At 42.5% G+C, this 27,701-nt stretch overlaps 1 protein-coding gene and 1 long non-coding RNA gene across 13 annotated transcripts in view; one reads left to right on the top strand and one right to left on the bottom strand.

The window, feature by feature from the left end:
• Aff3 (ALF transcription elongation factor 3) overlaps positions 1-27,701 on the bottom strand; it is a 502,385-nt gene that overhangs the window by 87,609 nt on the left and 387,075 nt on the right. For all 12 annotated transcript variants that reach the window (XM_063229843.1, XM_063229847.1, XM_063229844.1 and 9 more), the window contains one exon: positions 13,402-13,453. In XM_063229843.1, coding sequence (XP_063085913.1) covers positions 13,402-13,453 — 52 coding nt within the window. The remainder of the gene's footprint in view (positions 1-13,401; positions 13,454-27,701) is intronic.
• Positions 1-27,701, top strand: part of LOC134471354 (uncharacterized) — a 55,654-nt gene that overhangs the window by 19,038 nt on the left and 8,915 nt on the right. The gene's annotated exons all lie outside the window — the stretch shown is intronic.

Raw genomic sequence — 27,701 nt, 5'->3', positions numbered from 1 at the left:
GTCAGCTCTAATAAAGCCCGTTCTGTGCAAGTACCGCTTGCTATTTATAAAGCCCACATTGAGTAAGATCACAGGGAGACGGCGGCGTGTCGGGGTGGAGGAACTGGTCAATAAAGAAGCGAGGAGTAGAAGGGGTCAGCAGAGGACACCTTGCTTTGGTTTTTGGTGTCTTGGTAAGTCAGCCCAATGCTTCCAAGGCTTTCGACTCTTCCCAGTGGTTCCTCCCTCTACTGAGGACTTGTTTTTTGCCTACAGGTCTGGTTTATCCTTTTCTAAATGTCCCTTGAGCTCTGAACTTCTGTGGTTCCTCTTCCCAAATTCTAGCTCTGTGACACAGGTTAGCCCTGGGTTCTCTCATCCCTGCGAACTTGCTGGCTATTGCGTAATGATTTTAGTTTTGGATCCTCACATTTCTCTACCTGACAGTACTTACACAACGTGGTCAGGGAACTTCCAGAGATGACAAATACTACCACTTGCTGTTTCTCATATAGGATGTTTGCTGAAATATAATTTCCCAAGGGTTTGATATTGCTTTTTTTCCCCTCTCTCCTGTTTTAGGTTTGTTAAAAACTAGGGCATACTTTCCTCTTTGAAGTGTGACTAGTGTTTCTCACCTACACTAGGTTCCTTAGATCTGCTTAGGGATTTGATAATCTACGGGAGGCTCATCTTATGGGAAATGCTGATTAACCCGTGAAGTTTGTCTAGAGAGTGTTATCTCCTAGGCTGAGTCTTGTTACCAAGTGACTGATGTGGGGACCTTGGTTGAAGTCAGATTGTCAGCGAGGCTCCTAATCTTCTAAGTGGGGTAAAGAGAGGTACAGTTGGTTTCACTGAGCATTTCAAGGGCATGCAGCCCCTAGTGATACACCGTGAACTACTTGTGACACCTACATCATAACCACCTCTGTGCAGTTCTCCAGTTCTTCCAGGCTCAAGAGGCTTCTGCCACCACAGAATGCCTGGAACATGAGGTTTTGGGGCTCAGAAACAGTGCTTTGAAGGGTGCACCTACCGAGCACTGGGATAAAAGGAGGCTGAGTGGCCTCATCGGGCCTGAGAATCTTCCCCTTCCCCTGTTCCTTCAAATGATCTGGGTGTGGTGAAGCACACCTGTAAACCCAGCAATTGGGAGGCTGAGACAGGAGTTGAAGGGCAGCCTGTGTCATATCATGGGTTCAAGGCCACCCTGAGCTACACAGCAAGACTGTCTCCAAAATAATACAATGAAAAGGAAATCTCATCATGTGTCCAAGAAAAACTGAGCAGCAGAGGAGAGACCAAAGGAGGTCACCATTCCCAGACTTTCGAGAGTACTGCCAGTAAAGAATGGAACCAGGCCAGGGAGGGCTCCACCTACCAGTCCCATCCTGCTCGGCTGCAAGGTGGACTCTGGCTGGAGGGTGAAAGGGACGTGGACCAGATGCAGTCTGAATCTGGCCAGTCTCAGTGCCAACAAGAAGGAAGCATGGAATCATCCCTAAGGTGTCTGCCAAAGGATGAGAAGGCTTTAGGTTTCTGGAATTGATCTCTTTTCCCCATGAGACTCACAGGCAGAAGCATAATGGTAATTCAAAGACTTCTGGAAACCCCTAGGCAGGAATACCTTCTGCCTGCCTGGACACTAACCACATCACGACTGGATACAGGAAGGAAGTGCCTTGGGCTCATGTCTGGCTGGAGCAAAGACCAATCAGGAGTCATAGGCAAAGGGGTGCAACTGCGGCTCACCTGCCTCGGAGCTCTTATGCTGGCGGCAGGAAGGTTTGCATTCTGGGACAGAGCGCTGGCAAGACAATCATGGCTTTTTGGAAGAAGAAAGGGAGGAAGAGGGGTTCATGCATGCACTTGGGTATGTATTTATAGTTTCCAAGTAGTAGCAAACATACAAGAGTAGCCCTCATACTCAATGCCAGCTGAGCCTTTTGAGGGAGACACGTGTAGGTAGCATGTCCACTGACATTCCTGTTCTTGGGAGTGGAGGTTAAACTTGGAGCAGGGATGGTGACACTGGATGACTGGTCAAAGATTGCTGCTAATTCATTCTCTGTATGGCTCCTCGGCCTCTAAATCTTAATGGGATGCACCAGTCTGTTTCCTAGGAGTCAGTGGGATGTACTTTTAGGGCAAAGAAATGAAATAAATCACTGATCTTAGATGCTTAGTTCTCCCAGTATTGCCTCTGGTATCCTAGACAGTTCCAGCTTGGTTAGACACCACGCTGTGACAGCTGTAGGATGATCATATCCATTGCATAAAGGTGACACCAACGTAGCTCTTAGCCAGTCCAGGATGGCCGGTCCTTTTGGCTGTTTGGGCCACAAAGCCAGTGCCCTGGTGTGCAGAAGTCCCTGAATCATGGCCCAGTCTCGCTGCCAGATGAATGCAGTGACTAAGTCCTGCGGGGAGGGCTCCTGGCTTGGTGGCTTGGTGGCCTGCTCATCTGGCCTATAGTCACCCACTTGCTCTGTGGAACTCACTCCACAGGGTGACGTAGATACAGCCAGATGCTGGGCAAAGCCCGAGCAGTGACAGCCTACTAAAGACTCTTATCTTACCACGCATTTAAAATTTTTAATTGATATACAATAATTATACACATTTAGCGTGATACTTTGATATGTAGTACAGTATGCATGGATCATATTAGGGTAGCTGGCATTTCTTTTGCCCCAAACATTTATCTTTTCTTGTGTGTCTGAAACATTCAAAGTCCTCTTCACAAACATTTTTGAAACATGCAATCAACTGTTGTCAGCTACAGTTATCCTTTGGCACTACGAGACACGAGAAGCTATTCCTCCTGCCCCACTGCACCTACACCTGCTAACCAGCCTCTTTCCTCCCCTCCTCCAAACCCTCCCTGCCTCTGTAACCAGGCTCTGCTGCCTGCTCTTCTGTCTACATCTATAAATTAATTTCTTGACTGTCATCTTAAGGCCAGCAGGTAGAATCTAGGATTCGTCATTTTTCACTTTGTTGAGTTTGCCAAAGCCATCTGGAGCTTATTTATTTATTTTGAAAAAGAGTAGTTTGGTAGAAAAGATGATTTGATAGAATTCCCAACATTTTCTACCGGGCCTTTGTGGGAGGTTGATGATTATGAACGTAGCCAGCACCCACACTGTTTAGTGCAGATGTGACATTGTTTTCGGATAAAGATGAAATGACAGAAACATATGCTCTTCAGCAGTTTTGTTAAAAAAGAAACCAAACCTGTACGTGAACACTCAGTTTCAGTGTGACTTTTTTATGTCATTTAAACCTTTTCTCCTCAGACAAAACAGCAATATCCAAAGGTAAAAACAGGTTTGATAGGTTTGTAAGGGTTAGTAAACACTGTAATAATTGTACTCTGCAAACTGATTCTACAAGAGACAGTGGCACCTTTGCCATTATTGGGATTAGGATTTTCACCCTCAAGTGAACGCAGCTTAAAAGTTGATCAGTGAAAGTGCCATCACTTTCACTTCTGTTCCTCATCAACAGCTGTGGACTTGAAAGAACAAAGTCCAGGGTGAAGGAAGAGGCACCCAGAGACCGGCTGCTGAATCAGACCTTGCACTTCTCAAGGGTGGAGATGACCGCATCTGCGGTCTGACATTTTCACAACCCTCTGATGCACTTTTTAAAAACAGTCTTGTTTCTCTCAGCACGACCTGCTGGCTGCAGATAGGGACAGGTTGGGACTGAGAGGTGCCAAGAGGCCTTGAATGACCGTGATTGAGTTTTCTCCACAGAGAATCAACAGGCTCACGGGGGCCTCCTGAGAAAAGCTGTGCTTAGGAGATAAACAGCCTCACTTGGAAAAGATTTGGGAAAACAATAAAAATGAAACTTTCCAACTGCGTATCTGGAACGGGCACCTGGCTGACTGCAGGTAGATCCTTGACGGCAGGAGGCCACCCAAGCCTGGAAAGGAGTGATAGCAAATACTCCGAGGAGCAGTCCCTCTTGAGCAGTGATGCTTTTTAATAAGCTATTGAAGACAAAAAATCCCATCGCAGTCACAGGATAAAGGGCTGTGCCTTCAAGCTAAACCCGAATGTGCTCTGGAGGGAGAATCCCACTGCCTCTGCCAACCAGCAGCCACCACGGGAAGCTGCACTGGAGAAGCACGTGCCCCTCGACCATCAGTACAGAGTCTGGGAGGGCACTGTTGATATCCTCTGTTAACAAAACCTTGGCTTAGCTCCAAAAATGCAGCTCCTGCTATGAATTCTGCAATGAACAAATACCACTGTCTCCCATTTTTTGGTGTTAACTGTAGGCTTGTCCAAATTTATTGGGTCATCTTTTAATTTTTATAGAATTTTCTCATTTTATAGATTTACATCTTGGGTCTTCATGCAGAACCTAGGCATGTCTCATGGCCTGGGTTAGTTGGACACATATAAATTTACATATATCTCAATTGGATAGGAAGAGGTCTCAAAATTTATTTTATTTTTGTACATCTTTGTTCAGTGATATTTAAGCTGGCTGACCATTTCAGGTTTGGAAACTATAGCAAATTAACATAGAAAGACAATTTTTTGGGTGCACATGTGAATTATTGTAGTGGTGATCACAAATGTTTATTCAGAGTGGTATGATGTAATGAATGTTCATTTACTTCTGGTAATAGTAAAATTTTATTTATAAAATACAGTTATGCAACTAAGCTGTAGGTTGGTTACACAACTAACCCTCCTCCTAACCATTTAAATTTCATGAATTGTGAATGAAGATTCAAATATGTGATTACTTCCTATACAGATAATAAAGACCCAGCAGGCAGCTGTGTCCAGTTATGGTTATTCTTGTATTTCTATATTGAAAAGAAACCAGATCATTGGTAGATCAAATTGAGTATCTAACTGGGTATAAGATTATGCAGGGCTAAAAATAAAAACAAACATAATGCGACCCTTCTTCCCGATGTTGCTATTAGGTTTAATATAAGGCATGTAAACTTCTTTCTACAGTCACTTAGGGCAAAGCATTTCCTGGCATTGAAAGTATACTTAAAATTTTTGTGGTAAAATTATCATAAAGTGTATTACTAATGTGCAAATCATTCCAGACCAACAAGCCAGCCTCTTGCATGGGTTTTGGTGCATAGTAGGTATACAAGATATTCCTGGAATGATTTATGTCAAAGTTGTCTCACTCTGGTTGGCTACAAATAACATCGACGGGACGGTTCATTTCTCATGGAGGAGAAACTTGATTTTTGAAGGCTTTCCCTGCAAACCTGGTCCTGATTACTGCTTCAACTTCTGTTTATATAATTCTACACAATTTTGGCAGCATTGGAGAGCACATACCAGGGTGTTGGCTTTTATGAATCTCCTGGGATGTGAATGTCACGCTGATGGGATGAACTCTGGCCACAAATCCCAGACAAGCACAATGACTCTATTTATTCAGACTTGGCTGCCTGAATGCAGATCGACTCTGTGGGTAATAAATTTTCACAGGCCAAGAACTTCAGCATCAACCATGCTGATCCCGAGAAGAAAAATGCACCTAGGAAAGTAGATTTGGGCTGCAAAAACTGCCTGTGTGTTTTTATTCCACGCCTGCATTGCGTTCAGCTAATTCGTGTGGTCGGTGATTGACAGACGCGGTCGGTGGCTTTAGAGGTTCTGTTTTAAAAGCTCTGCTTTCTGCTATGCAATTGTCATATTAAAATGGAACAGGGGAAAAATGGAGCGCTCCCATTACAACTGGCGATCTGCTTTGAATAGCACACCCAAGAGCTGGTATGAGTCACCCTGCGACCTCTGTGGCAAAGAACAGAGCACTGAGATCCTTCCGCCTCTCCTTAAGAATCCCAAGGAAACAAAATACAACCAGAACTGCAGTGTGGCCTGAGGGCAGCCTCACCTACAGTCTTGACATCTTGATGCAGTAAGGCTCTCCATGCTTTTTGACAGACCTGATTATGACTCTGTGCATTATAAATAAGAAAATAATTGGCTCTTTAGCTTGCAGATTTATGTTAATGAACCAGATAGCTATTAAATTAATTGTATGCTCTCTAAATATTGATTGGGGATTAAAAGGTAACTTTCTTTCTTTGTGCAAGATGTAAATTAGGCCAACAGGGAAATTTCCCTCTATGGATTATATCCAATGATAGCTGCCTGTGAAATTAAAACAGTCAGTTTTAAAGTGGATAAACCACATTCATTTTTTAAAAAATGTATTTATATAATTAAAATTAAATGCATGCCCAATATGTGATTACCAGAAGCTGCAGGCATGGCTCTGGCCATGCGATTTGGGTGCCCATTCTCTTATTCTTCCTAATCCTTGCATTTGTCATCTTGGAAACACTGCTGGCAGTGCACACTGTCTGGGCTGCTGCTTAAAGTCTCAATCATGTGTCTCCTTCCTCCAGCCTTAGCCATCTGACTCCATCTAGGTATTGGCCATCTCTAACCTCACAAACTTTCCTCGCTTGAGAGGCAGAGCTCAGTTTTTGACCAAATGGGAAGGCATATGGTACAATTCATTTCTCCCCTCAAAATCCATTTAAAAAATTCCTGTAAGGTTGAGTGCCTTCAGGAACCATTTCTTTGCCTTACATCTTCTAATTCCATCATGTGCTTCCATGGACCCACTGGCCTTTGAAACTGTGAAATCAAGAGTTACAGATCAGAGATCCAACCAATCTGCTACAACTGTTCCACATCCCCCATTCACTCCAACAAGAAAAGTGATTCTCAAATCTTTTGTGCTATTTCCACTTTGAACCTCATTAGGTATAAGAACTGTGGAAGCGATCATTCCATTTCTGTGCTATTTGCAAACTTCCTAAATAAATATTGTCACAGTCTCAGCTCTGCGAGGCAGTAGTCAAAACTCTTGTTATTTTTTGAAAGGGAAGGTAATGGAGATGCCCATCCTGTTGGTTTTGGAGACTTCTGTTTGAGGTAACTTGTAAATTACAACCTCAATATGGCTTGATGTGAGCACATATAAGAAGCAGCTATAGGTGTTTCCATGGAGACTGGGTAGATGTTTTCTCCCCAGTTAAGTGGATTATTTGTGGACTCACCTATAGCTGATTTATGATCTTGGACCTCATATTTTTGTCCTTTCTGTACTTTGTTTGATATTGGCTAAGACTGATTTGAAGAGTCAGAGTGTTCACTGGAAGAAATAATGGTAGGGCAATGGGTCATCTTTGATGCTTCACGTTGGGCAGCAGGAAATAGTTCTGATTCAGTGCAACACTGTGCACTTATTCATGGTTCCATTCTACAAATATTTAGCATTTCTACTGTGCTGAAGTCTCTGCCTTCAGGAAACACACAATTTAGTTGGAAGAGGTAGATATTTTAAAGATACTAGTATACTAGTATATGCAACTAACACTGCGAGATCTAGGAGAAAGATTAGCTACTGCGAGGAGGAGGGACCAGGGATCTCACTTAGGTCAGGAGGAGGGCTTCCTGGGGAAGTACAATATGTGGTTCTCCAAGATGAGTAGATGCTAATCCAGCAAAAACTGAGAAAGTGAAGGCCAGTGAAAGCCCAAATGCAGCTAAGCTTGGCTTGGTGGAAGATCCAATGGAGGTCCACATGGCTTAAGTGCTGTGAGTGAAAGGAAGTCTTGGACAAAACCAGCTTGTCCAGGGTAGTGGTGGCCGCACTGCAAGATCTGCATTTTATTCCAGGTGAAACCACTTACAAGTACAGACTAAGGATTGACTTGCTTTGATCCAGGATGAACCCTGTGTTTCTGGGCCTGACCAGTTGGGCATCTGGCAGTGCAGCTTTGGAACTGGGAAGATTCACAAGAGGAACATACTTGTGTGCCCGGGTAAAGGGGATGGCAAAGAGCACAGATGAAATGTGAAAGGCTTCAAGATATCTGAGTGGAAAAGTTAAGGAAGTCTGTGGTTCAGAAGAGAGTTCTGAGTTGAGGCTACAACTCCAGAAATTTCCAGTTTATTAAAACTTAAGGTCACTGGAAGGAATGAGATCACTGAGAAAGAGTGAAACTGGAGAAAACAAAGTCAGGGATGAAGAGGGAAAGGTTCCAAAATGCAGCACTCAGCAAAGGATCCTGAGAAGAAACAGCCAGAGGGCCAGGAAATAGGCCAGGAGAGTGTGGTTTTAAGACTCCCCTAAGGATGAGGAACGGTTTTCAATGTTATCAGTCTGTTAAGACGGGAGACTAGACAGAGGTCTCCATGGAGATCACTGATGGTTCAGGAGGGGTAGTTCTGGTGCAGCAGCAGAGCATAAAGGAAGCACAAGAACAAATTCCCAAGTAACTGGGACAGACTTTCAACAGGAGCAGGGCAGCATCAACTTGTCAGAGGAGAGAAGCAGGAGGATGAATGAAGGTAAAAGAGGTAGTAGGAAAATTAGTCTTTCATATTAGAAGCCATTCAGCCTGAGTATGCATTAGGGACATGAAGCTGAAAAAGACACAGAATTAGATTCTGGTTGTTCATGCGAGAAGATAGAAAACTAAATTCTGTATTATCTGCTGTTATCAAGTCTGTCATGGAAGTAATTATATGAACTTAAAGGAGAAAACTTAGAAAATAACCACACCCCAGTGAACTGTAAATATCTTTCTGTATAATGTAATAGCTACAAAAGCTATACAAAGGAATACATACAAAAACATTATAGATAAATCAAAGCGGAATTCTTCAAAATGTTAAAGGAACTCGCAGGAAAATAGTAAATACAGTACAAATGGAAAAACAGAAAACAAAACAAAACAATAAACCAAAGTGTCATACTTGAGTCTTAAGGTACCAATGATTTCATTAAATGTAAATGGTCTAAATAATATCAATTAAAATACAGGAATTGGCAGAGTAGAAAAAGATATGATGAATATATGCTGTCTATAAGAAACTTCAAATTCAACAATGTATGTAGTTTGAAAATAAAAGAATGAAAAGTTATAGTATGCAAGCATTTGTCCAAAGAAAGCAAGAATATCTCTCTTGATATCAAAAAAAGTACACTTCAGAGGAAAGAAAATGACCGGAGCTAGACTGGGACATTACAAAATGATAAAAGAGTCAATCTACCAAGACACAGCAATCCTGAGTGCATATGTACCAAGTAACACAGCTGTAAAATACACGAAGAGAAAAGACTGGTAGAATGGAAAGGAGAAATAAATCCACAATTATTACTCTCTCAGCAACTGACAGAGTAAATAGGAAGTCAGAAAATATATAGAAGACTCAAAACATCAAACATGACATAATTAATATTTATACAGCACTTTCCCAAACCCCAGCAGAATTCACATTCTTTCAAGTACCTATAAAACATACCAATGCAGACCTCATAGAAAAATCCTCAACAAATTTCTACCAATTGAAACCACACAGAATATGTTTGATTTCTTTGACCATCATGGAACAAAACTAGAAACCAATGAAAGTAAGATTAAAGAAGTTCTCTGAACACTCGGAAATAAAAAAAAAACACTTATTCATAATCCATGAATCGAAGAAGTCTCATTAAACTGACTTTCAGTAAAAACACAATAAGTCAAAATTCGTGAGATAAAACTATAGCACACTGAGACAAAATGCATAGCACTAAATGCTTACATCATAAAAGAGGGCATGTTTCCAATCAGTAATCTAAACTTTTTTGACAAAAAAGAAAAAGAGCGAAGTAGGTACCCCTGCCCCCCAAAAGAGGAAATGATAAAGATAAGAAATCAGTGACCTTGGGAACAGAAAAGTTATACAGTAGTATCTAGGTTCACAAATTTAATTTGTGGAATGCATTCTGTGATCAGAATCCTGAAAGAATTAAGTTCGTGAACTGAGTATCAAGGACCCAAAAGCTAGTCCAAAAAATTTAGCCAATAAATTTCTAGTAAGACTGATAAAAAATTAAGAAAGAGTAGGTAGGAAGGTGATGAATGTCAGAAATGCAACAGAGGCTATCACTCCAGATTCTGCAGGCATCAAGACGTCACTGTCATCAAGTCAAGGACAAACCCATACTCATAAACATGGATATGCTTGCTTAAAGAGCACACATTACTATGGCTTAGCCAGTAGCAGATAGCCTGAGAAGCTCTACAACCAACAAGGAGATAGGATTTGTAAATTTAAAAAATTTCCAAGCCTGCATGGTTTCACTGGAGAATTCTTCCAAAGATGAATTAACATCAACTTTCACAAAATATCTTTGGGAAAAGAGACAAGCTGGGGATACCTCCTGACTTGTCTTATAAGGCTAGCACTACCATAGTATCAAACCTAGACCAATACAGTGCAAAACAGAAAAGTGAAGGCTCATCTATCTTGTGAAATCCAGAAGATGAATGGCAGGGGAGGATGGGGAACAGTGGAAATCCTCCTCCAAGGCTGGTGCGAATGTCCATCAGTACAACGATGGTGTAGGGTGATTTACCAATGTCCCTCAGCATTTATACATTTGGGTGTAGACTCAACAGAAATGTTTCCATATTCTAACAAAAGAGCCACAGAAGAATGCTGATAATAATCACTGTTAGATACCCCAAATCCCCCTCTACTAGCAGTGGAATAGGTAAATTATGATATATGCACACTATGGAATACAACACAGAATCAAAAAGAACAATCACAAATCATGTTTGAATAGAAGAAGCCAGACACAAAGAGAACATGCTTTATGATCCCAATTACTCTGTGGTGGTAGAACATGGGAGAGTGATTATTCTTCTGGAAGCTGGCGACTGGGTGGGGTTGGGGGGAGGCTTTTCATGTCTATCTCTCCATCTGAATACTAGTTACATGACTGTTTAATGAATATTTAACAAACTGGATACTTAAGGCACTTGTACTGTTCTGACGTTTATTTTATTCAATTTTATTGTTCATTAATTAATTAATTAAATTTGAGATAGGACTTTGCTATGTTGCCCAGGTTAGTCTGGAAATCCTAGTCTTCTGTAATCCTCCCACCTCAGCCTCTTGAGTAGCTGGCATTGGAGGCATGTTCTACCATGCCCAGACTGATTTTTTAAATCATTTCTATAAACAATGAAAAGCAAGCAAATGTTGCTTACTGGATCTGGAGACCTGAAGATGTCAGGTGATGTGAGATTCTGAGGAAGTGGCCAGCCTGGGGATCAAACATCCATTCCAGGTTCCTGATGGAGCCCTGAAGTACAGAGCAGTTGTGGGCCAGACCAAGGCTGCAAAGCTATGGAATAGCAGAGCCAGGATGTGAACCCTGGGAGAAGGCTCCTATGAACTTGACTGCTGTCTTTCGCTCCCAGAGCACAGGGAGGCGGGCAGGCAGCATTAGACAGGAATGTTCACGGGCACAGGAGGTCAGGCTGTGGGTGGGAGGGCAGACAGGTGCGGAAACCTGAGACGATTGAGGACATCTGCTTATTCAAGGGACCAGAACACCCAGAAAGACAGAACGTAAGGTGCAAGTAAGGAAAGGTTCAGGGTCTTAGCGTGGGGGGCTAGGTGTACGAGGCAGGGAAGGACGAGTGAAGTTTCTCGTACGGATTCTGATTATGCCAAGGGAAATCACTTATGATAAATGTCCCCTCATCTCACAATGTTGGAAAGAGAAAAATGAAGAGTGTGTACGTGCGTTGCACGCGTGCATATGCTACATTCTTTTGGGGGGGGGATCTTATTTGGATCCTTGAACGAACAAAATACCATATCATGAGGCTTTTTTAAAAGTAAGGAAATAATGTTTTTTGTGATTAGACCAGGGTGTGATTCTAGGTCAAAACAGAACAACTTTATATAATTAGTGTTACAGCAGTAACTTAAACCACGATTTATAAAACCACTCCCTGGAGTCTTAATTTTGCCACCGAGATTACTGTCTACGAATCGCTCCTTACATCAGTTCCTTATATTGCACAGGCATTAAATGCAAGAGTAAAGGCTCTGGCCTGGATATTCTTAGTACAATATTATCAATGGTTGCAGATGGGAAAGGAGTAGTTTATAGAGCCAGGGAGTCTACTGAAAGGGTTTGTTGTTTCAGAGTGAGTGCCTAGTGAATGTTTACCATGAGTTTTCATTGGGAATATTTCCTGGAAACAGCTCATGAAGTATTTCCAAATTAAAAAATGTTCCTTTTTCTTAATATAAAGTATGCATACTTCACACACTTGACACGATACCATACTGATCTCAACCTCTCAGCCAGATAAAACACAAAGGGCTGAAATCATCTGCATTTAATCTCTTAGACAAGGAACCAAAATCAGGAGTGACACTCTTCCACTTCCTGCTAAGATCGCTGAGTTGTGGGACCCGAATGCCTGGGGTGCCCACGCCGGAGCAATCTGTAAAAAACTCCAGATGGCCCTCTTGTTCCACCAACCAGTTCTGCCTCTCGGGGTGTTCTTCGCTTGCCTATCTGGGTTCCAGATTCTTTGAGTCGCCTAGGCCTCTCTCACAAGGTGAGGAATCTCTGTCTCCTGCGACCCCATGCCACACTGCACAGACATCTTCCCTGCAAATGCTCCTTTGGCTTTCCGTTCACCCCTGCTTGCTCTGGCTGTACATTATTTGTGTTTACATGTCTAGGCGGCAGCATTTCACAGCGCCTTTGTGTTAGGTTTCATGCTCCAAACTCAGCTGAGGGGCCTAAGTGCAGTGTTTTCATTGCATGTAAAAATGACTCATAATAAACCTCTCAGAGTCTTCTTTCCACCCATGTAGTTTATCCAGGCTTGACAAAGTACAGTGCGGGTGAGGAGAAAAAGGCAACCGAAGTGTAGGGAAATCTGTCTTCAGTGTTTTCAAACTTGCTTTAAAATACAAACATTTCTTGAGATGCGGAAGTTAGAGTGATGAATGTTAAGTGGGTAGTTTTTCACCTTAACTGACTGATCAGTTACTGATCAGTTAAAACTCCCCGGACTGCGGTCTCAAGCTGATAAATCAAGAGCGAGGGAGAATATTTCAAGCACATCTATCATTTAAGACAAACAGCCTAGACTGTGTGTGATTATTTTTTATTCATCACTTTAGCTCACCTCTGCGTTTTGCTTTCTCTGTGTTAATAATATCTGTATAAGACTCCTTAATATTTAATGTTACAGCTTGCCTGCTGCATACGGATGAGGCGAAGGTCACATGTTTCAGAGCTAGAAGCCCAGGGAGCTTTGCCAGCAAAAAAGGGAGGGAGTTCTGTTTCTCAGAAGCCCACTCCTAGCTAGCTTCCTTGTCATAATCACAGAATTAAAGCTTTAAAGGCAACGAAGGCTGAGATATTTTAACATACTAGTCCAACTGCACAAAAGCTTGTAATTAGCAAAGCAATGCTCAGGAGCACAAGCAGCACAATTCTGTTTCCACAGCTCGGTCACACCCAACCCAGGCCGCAGGGTAAGTGGTACCCACATCTCAACCCAAGGATGGCAGTACGCAAGAAAAATCTTACCTGTTCACTCTCATCTTCATCACTACTTAGCTTAAGGTCATCTTCTAGCATTCTGAAAAAGGGAACAAAGAGGCACAGAAACTTAGCAGATTCAAAATAATTCAATGCCAAAATATCATCTTGATAAGAGCAACATTTCAATAATAAGTCTATTTGATTTCCTAATATTTTTTTTTCCTTTCCTTTTTATGTGCTTTTTCTCTGATGCACTTAGGACATAGCAGACAATTGCATGATGAAAATTAACTCTCACGATAGTCACGGTGGGGGTGGGTTAGCTAAGGATATGCTGTTTCAGGGCCAAACAGGGGCATTTCCCGGGGTAGTGGTCATTCTACAGTGACTTGCTCAGTGTTTTTCTCCTCCAAGGGTTAAGCTGCATCCCAACGCTGCCCAGGGACATTCATGGTGAAGAGTAAGACAGAACGAGCGGAGCTCTGCTGAGAGCCACAAAGCTACGAGCTTGAGTGTGAGAGACAGCTGCATTGAGCACATGCCTGACAGTGCTGCTGGGTGAGGACCACCACCCGAGAGGGAGCACCTGCACCCAGGAAAGCCACATTCTACCCCTAGGGACCTCAGCTTCATCCTGAAAGAGGCCAGAGTGAGGAGGGCAGGGGACACAACTTCACACGATCATTCCTGATGATAAAAAAAAATCACACGCTTGCCAGGAACTGCTGAGTTGTTTCTTCATGGACTAACAGCTCACAGGTTTATTCTTTCCCAAAGACCTCTTCCTCACAAGTGCATCATAGAAAAGCACTCAGTAGCAGCTGAGTGGTTCTGCCAGGGAGTCAGGGAGAAGGGTTCACTCTGCATAAAGCCTGAGGCTCCAGGCACCTGTCTGGGGGTGCCCCGCCGTGTACTTAAACACCTCACTCTTCTCTTTCAAGTCAGCTTTGGAAGACTGTCCCCAAAATGTGCTTAGGATCTTTTAAAGGCCAATTACAGATTTATCATCAGTTATATAGCTGTGAAAATTTATAAGTCATTTTGCTGACCTGTGGGATGCACTAAAGGTAAGAGCTGTCAGGGCAGGGTGCTACTAGCATCTGCCCCAACTATGTATATGCACCTGGTTACTTAATGAACCCCTGCCCACCACTCCCTATTTTCAAAGTGAAGTTTATACTCAGCAACCTTGAAGGTCTAGTGCTGCTTTAGATTCCAGGAGTCCATGAAATGCATTTGTTCCTTTCACTTCACAATGTAGGAAAATGTTTCTCTTTGTTCTGGGCAGCACCACAGAGACAAATCCAAGTCATTTCTGGGATGCCATTGAAACCACTACCTTACTAGGACACCAGACTGGTCTCCTCACAGGCTGGCGAGTAGCATTTCTTTATTCGTGAGACACCAAACAATGCGGGGAATACTGGCAGAGACTGCATGGTGTCACCCCCTTACTCTATACCTTGGGCAGGCCATTCATTTCCTTAACCTTACAGACTCGTCCACTGGCCCTCAAGAGAAGGGACCTCTTGGCGATTTATGAGAGGACTCTTTGGAAGGGGGAGGAGACTGTGCTTTACTCCAAGTTTCCAGAGAGTAGCACAGTAACAGCACAGAGAATAATATGTGCTCCACATGTTGGTATGATGTGAATGGAACCCTCCAAAGTTGGTGTTTTAGAAGTTAATTCTCAGAGTCATATGTTGGTGGTATATTTCATAAAATGACTATTACTAGATAAATCGATGTGGGTGGGGACCCTAGGATGCATTAGTGCCCTCTGCCAAGTTATGGTGCAGCATGAGGGCCTTCACCTTGTTCTTAACTCCTAGGATCTTGTTTGTGCTTGGACTCCTCTGCTCCAGAACTGTGAGCCAAATGTGCTTCTATTCTTTACAGTTTTCCTGATCTCAGGTGTTTTGTTACAGCCAGAGAGTGTGGACTAAGACATGTGTCAGTACACAAAGACACATCTGTTTGAACTTCCCACTGCCCCTCACACCTCAAGATCCTAGCCAAGTCATCTCTTGGGTCTTGGCTCTTGTCTTGTCTACGATGGAACTCATCTACCATTGTTATTATTTTCAGAAGAAAAGCAGCTAGGAGTCCACTTTGCTTTGTGAATAATAACCAGTCTATCACTGAATTTATCCATCATATTAAAAATGAATTTATTTTGTTTCTGGGTGAGGTCTAAAAACAAAGGATCCTGTGTATATTCATCTGCTTTCTATTGCTGTAATGAAATATGGGATGCTGGGTACTTTATAAGGGAAAGAGACTAATCTAGTCCAAGATCTCCCTGGGCTCTGGTGAAGGGCCCTTTAGTGACCTCATGACACAGCAGATGGCATCATGTGAGATCAGAATCCCTTCTGAAGCTGATGTTCCCAGTGACAGAGTTGACTGAGGACTTACCACCTCTTGCCACAACCAGAGTGGGCACCAAGCTTCCAGGACATGAACTTTTGGGGGACACACTTGAACCATCTCTAAGCCAAGAAACATGTACAACTACTTTGCATTCAGGAGAGACTTTCAGAGAAATTCGAATGAAACTTCAGACTATTTCAGAATATGAGAAAGTAGCAATAGAAACATCACATTAAATAGCTTATACAAGGGTTGATCAAAAGAGATGGTGTGTATTTAAATTAAAAAATTATTATAGTAAAGGACACATTGTCATTAAACTCCCCTCAAAGTATTTCCCCTCACTTTTGATACCTTGTCCTACCATTCTTGCCACCTTCTGAAGCCGCTCTGAAAATTCTCGGTTGTATCTTTATGAAATGTGATAAAAATACAGTGAACACTGCTGCTGAGGGCCACTCAGTGGACAGGCAGCTCGTACAAACATGGTGCTGTGACCTTATCACTGCATTCACCAGATCTGGCACCATGAAACTTAGGGCCCTTCTCCCAAGCCAAAATGACCACGATATGGAAACTTTTTGAATTAATCCAGAACTTCCAGGAAGCCACGATAGTACAACTAAAGACGTTCATGAAAGAAGTGTCCCAGGACTGCTCAGGAAGTGACAAGAATGGCGAGAGAGGGGCTGGGCTTACAGCTCAGCGGCACAGCACCTGCCTGGCAAGCTGGAGGTCCTGAGTTCTATCCCCCACCAAAGAATGGTGAGGTAAGTGTGTTCACAGTGAGGGGGATTCGTGGAAATGTGTCCCTTATTTTAATGAATTTTAAAAACTGTAAACGTTCAGTGTATTTTGTGAGCATACTCCACAGACACTCCCAGAGCCACCCTGGCTGGTGCTACTATCAAAACATGTCCACACTGCCCTCCACCCACCCACACGCCCTGCAGTGGTCTTTGAGGCTCGATTCCCAGCCCCATCCGGGAGCAGGGGCTCTTTTGCTGTGTCCTGGAGGTAGCCGGCAGAGCCCCTGACTCCCTTGTGAAGGAAAATGCTTTTCGCTTCCCCTGTACTCGAGTCTGGCTCACTACTCACTAAGCCTTACTCTTAACGCTGGTCATATCAGAGTGGCCTCTTCAGGGTTAGGAAGGTTGGGAGCGCGCCGAGGTCACAGCTGAACAATAAAACAGGGTTGGAGAAGGGCACCTGTAAGACCCGAGACCTGTCCAGATTTGGTGCCTGGAAGCAGAGGCTGGCTGGGGCCACCACCATGGGAACGTGAATAGCGTCACTGTGGTGCTGGCCCCATCCTGACCAGCTCCAATGCCTGGGGAGTGTTTCTGTCATGTGTCTATTTCCTAAAGAACTTGGAATGGCACAAGTTTATTAACCAGCAAACAAAGAAAAGCATTCAGTCAAGAATAAAAGGGCAATGAGAACTGACTGTTGGTCAGGCCCGGGGTATGGGGTGTGGGACTAACCCTCTACAGGGCTAAGGATGGAGTCTGGGCTTGGCCACATGGGTGCCTTCCACACCCGGACACCCCAAGCACCCCTCAGGCTTCCCTGTCTGATGATGTGCCCTCCCATCAGAGCCACTCCCTTTCCTGTCGTGGGTCCCTTTCTTTCACAGTCCTTGAGTCCTTGACTCTCAGCAGCTCTCACTGCCGAATGATGTTTGCCCCAGACGCGCTGAGTGACTATTAGACATGACCTCCTTCAACCCACAGTGACCCCTCCAAGGTGGGAGGTGGGCACTGCTAGGGGCAGCAGCTTGCAGGGGTCCGAGCACGCAGGGAGCTCCTGGGGTGATGACATGGCCCAAGATGAATCCTAGCTCTGCTGCCACGCAGGTGGCTGAACAATCTGGTAGCTGTCTTAGAGGGCCTCCCAGAGGCCCTCACACACTTCCTGGAAGGTTCCTGCTATGGGATCCGGCAGCGGGGCCCTCAATCAGCATCCATGGTTACCGATACCACACCAACTCAACCAACCACTGACTGAAAATACTAAAAACCTGCCTTTGTATGCAACACGCAGACTTTATGTTCTTACTCCCTACACAACAGATTTTAACACCTATTTATATAGCATTTACATTGTATTAGGTATTATAATAAATCCAGACATGATATAAAGTATATGGGAGGGAGTGAGCAGGCTACTTGTGACTATTATAACATTTTATGTGAGGCGCTTGAGCACCCATGGGTGTTGGTATCAGAGGAAGATTCTTGAACCACCTCATCCCATGGATATCAAGGGACAACCATAGTCCCTTTTGATCTGTGCGGGACCAGGTCTGAATGCATTTAAGACACTCACATGGGTGAACAAGTTGATAAAGATGTCTTCGTAACGAAGCCTTGAAACAAAACTGCACACCCTCCTTTGAGGCCCCTTTGAAGTGACCTTCCGTTGTGACTGAGGGCAGGAATATAACTGCTGCCATGCTGACTGTCTGACGTGGCTTTCTGTCTATAGAACATGTGCCAACAGGCTAGGTAAACAGAGAGGGCTGCCTGGGAGCCAGTGGGGGGCCATGTGGCCAGGAGTTCTCTGGCGGAGCCTGAAGTCTGATGACAGCAGGGACACTGAAACAGAACTGAGCTTTTAAAACTGCAGTTAGAGAGCAGGGTGCAGCTGGAGTTACAGAATAACCTGGGCTCATGGCGACTTCACGGTGGAGTCCGATCCAGGTAACTGTACTGTGACAGTTAAAGGACACAAGGAGGGTTTTGAACATGTCATTTATATTCTATCCACTTTAAGAAGGTCTTAAAACTATCATCTCGGGCACATTATCTCACATCTCTGATACTGGGGACCGGGGATCCAGAGACTGAGCCACTAGCAGCTCTTGATTCCATACCAAGAGGGAGGACCCTGTCTGAGTTCAGCAGAGGCAACGATGAGACAGGACCATTCCTGGGAAGTTCCCAGACTAAGGACATTCATGTGATTTTCTTACTCCCTCCAATGACTTTCCCTTTCTGAAAGTAAAAGACACAGATGACCACACCTCACTGCCACCAGAAGAACGATCACCCAAGCCCCACACTACCACTGTGTTCACGTGCTCCTGGGCTCAGGAATCCATGGAAAGCACACTGTCCCCCAGGGCTGGTTCCTCTCCCTCGTGACAATCAAATCAGCATTGTCACTTTACCTACTTTTCAATGCCTCAACACTGTGATGCTCTGGCATGCGTAACTTTAGCAGAACCAACTGTCTTGTCTGAAGGTACACTTGGTAGCTCTCAGGAGAGGCAGGAATCCAACACAATGCCTGTAACTTTAACATGTGATTATCATAACTTCCCTGTGTTCATTATTTGTTTTTTTATCCAAGTGAGAGATGAACTTATGCTGCAGTTGGTACCCACCTTCTTGGGGCTCTGTATGTTTCTGGAAGCAGAAAGAACAGCCTGCTCTTACCAGATGGCAGCAGCTTCTGAAGCTAATCTGTACCCTACTCAGGTACTGCAGATGGAACATTAACCACTGTCTCTGTAATGGCAGCCATTTCACAGAGTGGTGGTTTTTAATTAATAGGATTTCCCTGGAATTATTTGTCATTTGGGGCCCTTAGAAGATCTGCATCCTTTAAAGTTCATTTCATTTTGGTTCATTTTATGATTTTTTAAAATTCTGAGTTTTAAATGGGTTCTTTGATGCTCACATTTGCGTCTATGGCAGGAGCTGTTACTTTCTCCACCTACCAGAGAAAAACTTTATGAATCCCCATTAAACATATTCATATATGCAAATAGCTATCCTAGCAATTAGCTTGGCTTAATGGCCTATTTGTTATGCAAGCACACCTCCACAGGTATTCCCAGCTGACATCTCTAGTAGTACTTGGGATGTGGGAGGAGATGCTAGACAATTCATTTCACTCTTCCTGAAGCCCACTTCTCTGGTAGGGTGGGTGCTACCAGCTGTCCAGGGTGATTTTCATTAAAAGGTGATACCTTCCACTCTGCAGCTGTTTGGAAGAACTAAGCTCACGTTATTCCAGGGAACTGGGAACCTGGGAGGGTAGCGCTGGCTCACATTGGAGTTGATGTTGAATGTGAAATGATGCCCAGGATTCCTGGGGGGCATATGATAGATAGTAGACACCTGAAGTCCTGACGTTTAAATGCTCTGCTGGTATGCATTTCTATGGATCTCACCACAGCATTTACTTCCCCATAAGGCAGGATCCCAAGGAGAACTGAGACCCTCTTCTCACCTCTGTGTCTGCTACAAACTACTGCTCATTAATTCAACCAGTGGAGCCCAGATCATTGGAAAACAAGCTCCCAAAATGCACATATGGGGCTGGGGGTGGAGCTCAGGGGTACAGCACCTAACCATGCAAAAAGCCTTGGGCTCATCCCCCAGGGAAGAAGACACACAGGGCTCAAGACTTCACAAATGGAAAATGGCATTGTGTGAAATGTCTTCTTTCCACCCTTGTCTTTATCTACTCACTTCTTACTCTTGTTCTCCACAGTCTCTCTGTTTGTAGTTTCTCTTGGAGCATCGCAGAGTTTCTTCATATATTAGTAATCTGGCACCCAGGTAGCATGCTAGACCAAGTAGAGCAAGCATGAGGTGGGTGAGTAAAGGGCAAATGGGATTTTTGTGATCTTCTGTGCTAAACAGCCCCTAAGAAGTCTCCCTGCCTCCTGGTATTCACTGCCTTGTGTAAGGCCTGGTGGGATGCCGCATGCATGCTCTTTGTCCGCCTTCTTGGCTTGCTCTTTGATGCAAGCTGTCATGTTCTGTGCATTGGTACCCAAGGCAAGGACGTGAGGGGCATCCTTCAGACAGTGCCAAGAGGGACTCAGGTTCTTGCCCAGCAGCCCAGAAAAAACTGAATTCTGCTGCCAACCACAAGAGTGGGCTTGGAAGTGGATCTTCCCACAATGGAGCTTGAGGAGACCACGGTCCTGACTGATGCTCTGTGCGCATCTGTGACAGACACTGAGCCAGAGGAGGACACAGTGAAGCCACATCCCAATTCCTGACCCACTGAAATGATGACCTCACAGGTGTTGTTTTAAGCCATTAAGTTGCAGAGTGGCTTGGTAAGCATTGATAAGGTACTGACAGGCTGGTGGACAGTACTAATATTTAGCATGTTTTGCCTTTAAGATTTCTCCCAACTACTTAAGTCAAGGCATCCACAGCCACCATTCGGGCTGTCCAACAGATGTACAGTGTGAGCCCACTGGTCGCGTCACATTTCCCAGAGGTCACATTTTAAAACATAAAAATAAACAGGTGAAACTAACAGCAACACCTTATTGAAGCCAATCTACCATTTCAGCATGATCCTGTACTCAGCAAGGGGTCAACAGATACACCTGGAAAGCCACTCCCCTCCTGGAAAACTCAGGCTCAGCCCGCGTCAGAAACTGAGTGAGTTTGAGCCTCCAGGAGGGTTTATGATTTTCCCTCTCACTCAGAGCCCGGGGCTCCTTGGCTTCTTTTCTGACAGCTAGATAGCACTTCTACCTAACAGAACATACTGGACAAGGCTGACAAGTCATGGCCTTCGTAACTTGGAGAGTAGAGTCGCCGAGAGAGGGGAAAGAGAAGGCTCTGGTCAGCTAGTCAGTGCAACTGCACAGCTCCTTGGATGATGCCTGGCGGTGTCAGGGTCCTAAAAGCTTATGTTGTCTGAGTAACACATGTCGGGAATGACCTCACTGCAAATTTGGATGAGGCTCTTTGTGGCACGCTGCAGTGTAAGCCTGGGCTTCCCGTAAGAGCTGGGAAGCAGATGTGAACATGTATGTTCAGGACAATGGGTTCAGTAGCCAAGTCCTAGGAAGCCCTGGGTGGCCTTGTAATATGTCTCATAAACCTCTGACCACCTGGCAGGGGACATCTGTGTACCTGTCATTCTAACCCATCTCTTGCCCATTCCTTTTGGATGTAGTGAAGACTCACAGTAAATCACTGACATTACTTGAAATTTATGAAAAAATGGTATATTTGGAAATGTGTGCTGTTTGTTCTTTTTACTTGGAATTATACTTCTAGCTGGGGGGAGCTGTGCAGCCTGGAGGGACCTCTTCAGTGCAGTAATAGGAACACTGGGTCCTCTGCCCTTGAACATCTCATGACTCTTTCACCCAGAAAAATGCAAATGCAGGACAGTGCATGTGATTTTGAAAACAAGAAAATGCTCCGTCCTTCCCATTTAGGGCAATGCAGGCCACGGGGATGAAGTCGTATTCTTGGAACACATTAGACTTGAAAATTGCTTCCTTTTGAAAGAATTACAGGGAATGAGAGCTACATGTACTCTATCATTTCTATCACAAGACAACACAGGCTTAGAAGTAGTACTTTACCAGGAATGCTTTGTCCCCAAAGATGGTTTTAAAATTTTTGTCTTTGTTTGTTACAAGGACTTCTCAAAAATTAGTTTCTGAACTTGTTGTTCTCGGTATTAAAGACTGAATTTCCCAGGCTGAATGAAGGTGAATACAGTGTGTAAAAAAGAACATGATCTTTTCCTGGAAGACAGAGAGAGGTCAGCAGACACTGGTTGGGAACATGAAGTTTTGTTGGCTGAGCAGGTTCCAGGATGGGGATTTCTTTTTTATAGTTTTAAAAGATTATTAGCATCTGTTTTTGATACATAATTATATTTGAGGATTACTCTTTGAAGAGGAATTTGTGCTTAGCCAGAGGGGAAATGAGATATATACATGTGAGTTTGGCCCAGGTTTATGGTGATGATGAATATTAATTGACTGGCGGTAAATTAATAAACATGTTGGCTATTCTGTTAGAGGGCTAATGGTTTGCTTATTTAACTGATAACTGTTGATGGTAAGAATTCACTGACTCTAGAAAGGTCACACATACATTAGGTTAGGATTTGTTGTTTGGTTTGAAATACCAGGTTTTGCATTTGGTGACTGTTGCTGATGAATTACAAAAAGGGTGTCTAAATAAGACATTCATTTGAACAGACAGACTGTTAGAATTAGAAAAGAGAACTAAGTTAATCTTCTAATTCAAAAATGTACATCCTTGAAGCCATGCCAGCCCTGATAAGTTGCTTGAATATAACAGCACAGTTGTTTCTGAACTTTACTTCTTAAAAAAATACTGATACATGGATCCCACCCCACCTGTGTATGTTGAAATGACAGGTATGAGGTACAGTCTGAGCGTCCATGTGTTTCAAAGTTCCCTTGCTGGTTCTGATTCACAGTTGAGTTTAAGAAACACATAACACAGTAAGAACTGGGCTGAGCTCAAAGAGCTGCAGGTCAGAATAGCTGTACGGCTTGGATCAAGATCTTTTCTCGAAGGTTTAGTTTGTCCACTATTAAAAGTGGATAGTCAAGACTCCAACGTGATAACACAGGCAAATGCTCGGGGTCAACTGCAGAGCCTTACAGGTCCCAGCAACGGCCTCAGCACTGCTTGGGGAATTTCACAAAATCTTTGTTCCTGGGCCTTATCCTCAGGCATTCTGCTTTTACTGCTCTCAGATGGGCCACAGGCATCAGTATTTTTTGACAAGCCACTAAGTATTTGTGCACTCCAAAATCTACATGTTGAAACACCATCAACCTTGGCCTTAGTGAGTATCCTTATGAGGTTATTCACCAGTTTTAAGACACTTCTGTAATTGCCTTCTGTGTGACTCATACAAGTTCTCTAATGTCTTCATCAGTTTGAAGTCACAAGTTGGGCAGAGTCAATTATATAGGCTATATTGAAATTAACCGCAGCAGGAAAATGACCTGCTTTCAGGGTAAGTTGATAGCGCTGAGCACCAAGGCCTAAAATATTTTTTTTTGATTTAAAGAGAAAAAAGAAAGGAAAAAAAAAAAAAAAACAAGGCAGTAAAAGGGTACAAATAATACAGAATTTCAAGAAAAAACATACATTAAGAAATCACTAGTTAATAGGTTACATATTGTCATCTTAGAGACAGTTGTCCAAATTATAAAATTAAAGCATATAAAGTGGACATTCATACAGTGAGATGGCAGACAGTTCCGTTCAATGATCCAACAAAAGCTCAGTAATATGGTTTTCCATCCTACACACTCAAACATACATGCAGTTATATCCTTTAGACCACCTTCCTTTCCTCTCTTTTTTACAATAACAATTACACTTTTTGTTTTTTTTTTTACTCCCACAGTTCTTATTACTTTTTTTTGAAGAGAATAAAACCTAACGTGACTAAACAAAACAGAGTTGGTTAGAACAGAAGGATGGGCATAGTACATGATGCAAAAATAGAATATCAGGTGATCAAAAATGGTTACCATTGTGCTTCTTGCTATTTTTAAAAAGAGTTGCCTATATCATCAAGTATAATAAAATTGATCAAAATAGTACAGAACAAAACCAATAAAACCTACACTGGAGACCTTACAGGACTTCAAAAGAAGATAATAGTCAAACCATAATGGGCATCATAGTAAATCTTATTGCCTTAAAAGTGGTTGCCTATACCCTCAAACTTGATACTATCAAACAAAATAGAATATAGTATAATCAGACAAACAAGATGGGGAGAGCAATACTGGGGTTCAAATCAGGTTAACAGGAAAACAAAAAATATATCCCACTATTTTTTAATTTAGTTTTCCCTTAATTAAAAAAATAAGAAAGATAGATTAATTTAAAAAGGGGGGAGATTGAGATAAAAGAGGACATTGTAACAGAACAACACAGGTCAGAACCGAACAATTTAAGCATCATTGTGTTTCACCACCAGATAATCTAACATAATAGTAGTTACCATAGTGTCTCTTTCCTTGAAATATTTGAGTATAACTTCGTATACTATAGCATCAAGTTTATCAAGACAGTATGAAGCCATTCAAGAGAATGAAAGAATTACAGGGTATTTAGAACCAGTTAACAGATAATGAACAACGGTTTCTATATTATCTCTTTGCCTATAAAAATTTTTGTTTATACTATCACATATAGTAAAGTATAGTAAGATACAACATGTTAAAACCAGTGGAAACAGATGTACAACAGCTTGATGGGACTTCAAAACAAGATGATATTAAATCAGCACTAGCTTTTATGATGTGTTGTTTTCTTCAAAATAGCTATTTGTATTATCACTGATACTAAAATCAAACAACCCAGGTTAAAACCATTGCAATTAATGAGTGAAAACATTATATGGCTTCAAACCAATATGGTTGGGAATCATGTTTACCACATACTTTTATGTATTTTTATCATTTCGTACACTAGGGAAAATATTTGGTATTTATACATGTGAGTTTGATTTATTTCACTTATGAGTATGGTCTAAGCTGTATTCATTTATTTATAAATATCTTAATGTGATCATTCTTTATAGCTGAGTAGTACTCCATTGCATAAAAATACCACAACTTTTTTATCCATTCCTCAGTTGATGGACACTTAAGTTGTTTCCAAGATCTGGCTATTACAAATTGTGCTGCTATAAACATGGGTACACATATATCACTGTGGTATGATGCTTTCAGTTCTTCTGGGAATATGCCTAGAAGTCGAATAGCTGGATCAAATGGGGCTTCCAGTCCCAGCTTTCTGAGAAATCTCCAGACTGACCTCCACAATGGTTGCACTAATCTACACTCCCACCAACAGTGCAGGAGAGTTCCTTTTTCCCCACAGCCTCTCCAGCATTTGTTGTTGTTGGTTTTCTTGATCTTGGCCATTCTTTCAGGAGTGAGATGAAATCTCAGTGTGGTTTTAATTTGCATTTCTCTAATGACCAGTGATGGTGAACATTTTTTCATGTATTTATTTGCTGTTTGTATTTCTTTATCTGAAAATTGTTTATTCATTTCAGATGCCCATTTTTGGATTGGGTCTTTGAATTTTGGGGGTCTGATTTTTTAAAATTCTTTGTATGTTTTAGACAGAAGTCCTTTGTCTGAGGGGCAGTTCACTAAGATTTTTTCCCAGTTTGTGGGTTTTCTTTTCACTATGCTGGAGATTTCTTTTGATGTGCAGAAACTTTTTAATAAGAGACGATCCCAATTATTGACTCTGGGAAGTATTTCCTGTGCAGTTTGAGTCCTGTTCATGAATTCTCTACCTACTCCTATGTCTTCAAGGTTTTTACCCAATTTGTCTTCCAATAGATTTAGTGTTTCTGTTTTAATATTTAGATCTTTGATCCATTTAGATTTTATTTTAGTACATGGTGATAGGCATGGGTCTAGTTTTAGTTTTTGGCATATGGAGAGCCAGTTTTTCCAACACCATTTATTAAAGAGACTGTCATTCTTCCAGTGAACATGTTTGGCCCCTTTATCGAAGATAAGGTGGTTGAGTGTGTTTGTAGTTGTGGTTGTATCTTCTAATCTATTCCATTGATCTTCGGCTCTGTTTTGGTTCTAGTACCATGTTGATTTTACTGCAGTTGCTTTGTAGTATAACTTCAAGTCAGGGATTGTGATACCTCCTGCTCAAGGCCTAAAATTTACAAATTAAAACTTTCTCCACTGGATCCATTTAATTGCAGCTTCCCCAATTAGTCTTGAGGAGGAAAAACAATAAAACAAAGCTAAACCCTGTCTATCTCCCTGTTCAGAATATTGATTAGGTTATTTAAGATTCATTGAAGAATTGCAACAACCCTGTCCTCTGCTGTGTAGACCAAGAAGATCATTTTGGCTCCTGTAACTGTGACCAATCCAGAATTGGATATATCGAGGTTCAACCAAGAAATGGTCCAGGTCCTGGAACAAACACCCTCACGATTGTTAACCTGTGATTTGGAGGCTTTATACTGATTTGTTTGTTAATCCTCTCTGCTGCAAACATAATAAGCTGATCATTTAAATGTAAAAAAAAGGAAAAGACTTCTGTGTCCCATATTTTTAAAAAATCCTATTAGCTACTTGTTGGATTGGCAGATTGGTATACGATCCTCCAAAGAAGGCATTTCTATGAATTCAGCTTATTAACACTACCACTTTTGTAATATTCTGGAAATTATATCTGGTACTTCCGGAATTTTTCATTATAAACTAATCTAGGTGGCCTGAATATATAAATCAAAGAAACGCAATGTCAAAAAATCTCATACATGCCAGAATTCATTCACCATCTTTTCATTTCACCATCATTCACCCAGTCAGAGGGTTCCACTGACTGGGCTGGAAAGAACCAATCACAGCTGCCCCTCAAGAAGGCTTCATCATTTCCCCATCGGTTTGTGTCAAGTACATTCTGTGTTTAAGTAAAGATGAGTAAAACTGCAGGATCAAGTCATCTTTTGCTTGTTCTACACTTTACACACCCATACATTTGACTTTCCAGTGGGGCCAAGATAATAATTCATGTGAAATATTCTAAGCAGGAATGCAGGTCTCCGAAACACATTCTGACTATAGTATAGTGCTGCTTCTGTCTAATGAAAATTGTGATAAATTAGTCACCATCACAGAAGTGACAGTGTCAATCCCGTCTATATGGGCCACCCACTGATGAAGACAGGAGGACAGGGGTGAAAACAGACAGGATCCTGTTCCCAGGAAGATTTCCTGATTTTCCTGTTTCAGGTGAATTATGAATGCTGGCTTATAGTTTTGAGTTAAAATGGCAGAAAACCAATTGGCCTCTGAGTCCACACGCTATGAAGAGTAAGAAGCCAATTTCTCAAAAACTTCCCCCCACCACTCCCGTCTCACGGCTCCAAGGAGATCACTCTTTTCTGACTGAGCAAGTGGAGCTCCCCCCATGGGGTGATATAGTCTTCTATTCCTGTCTCTGCTAAAATGCTTCTTCTCTTTTCACAGTGTTGTAGACTGGTCACCTTGCATGGTGAAGGGCTGGGCAGATTTTACTCCTTCTAACAGGTCCTCAGCCTATACTTTCACAAAATACAAGTAGATAAACCTCTAAAAACAGTCTTGAAGGAATGACTTCAATGGTAGAAGGTTTTAGGTACCATAGAAGCCCCCAAGATGTACC

The sequence above is a fragment of the Cavia porcellus genome, unplaced genomic scaffold, assembly GCF_034190915.1.
Source record: "Cavia porcellus strain 051 isolate PalLab524CR breed Dunkin Hartley unplaced genomic scaffold, mCavPor4.1 scaffold_18, whole genome shotgun sequence".
Taxonomy (NCBI): domain Eukaryota; kingdom Metazoa; phylum Chordata; class Mammalia; order Rodentia; family Caviidae; genus Cavia; species Cavia porcellus.
Note: the sequence above shows the minus strand (reverse complement) of the source record. Positions and strands in the feature narration are given on the sequence as shown.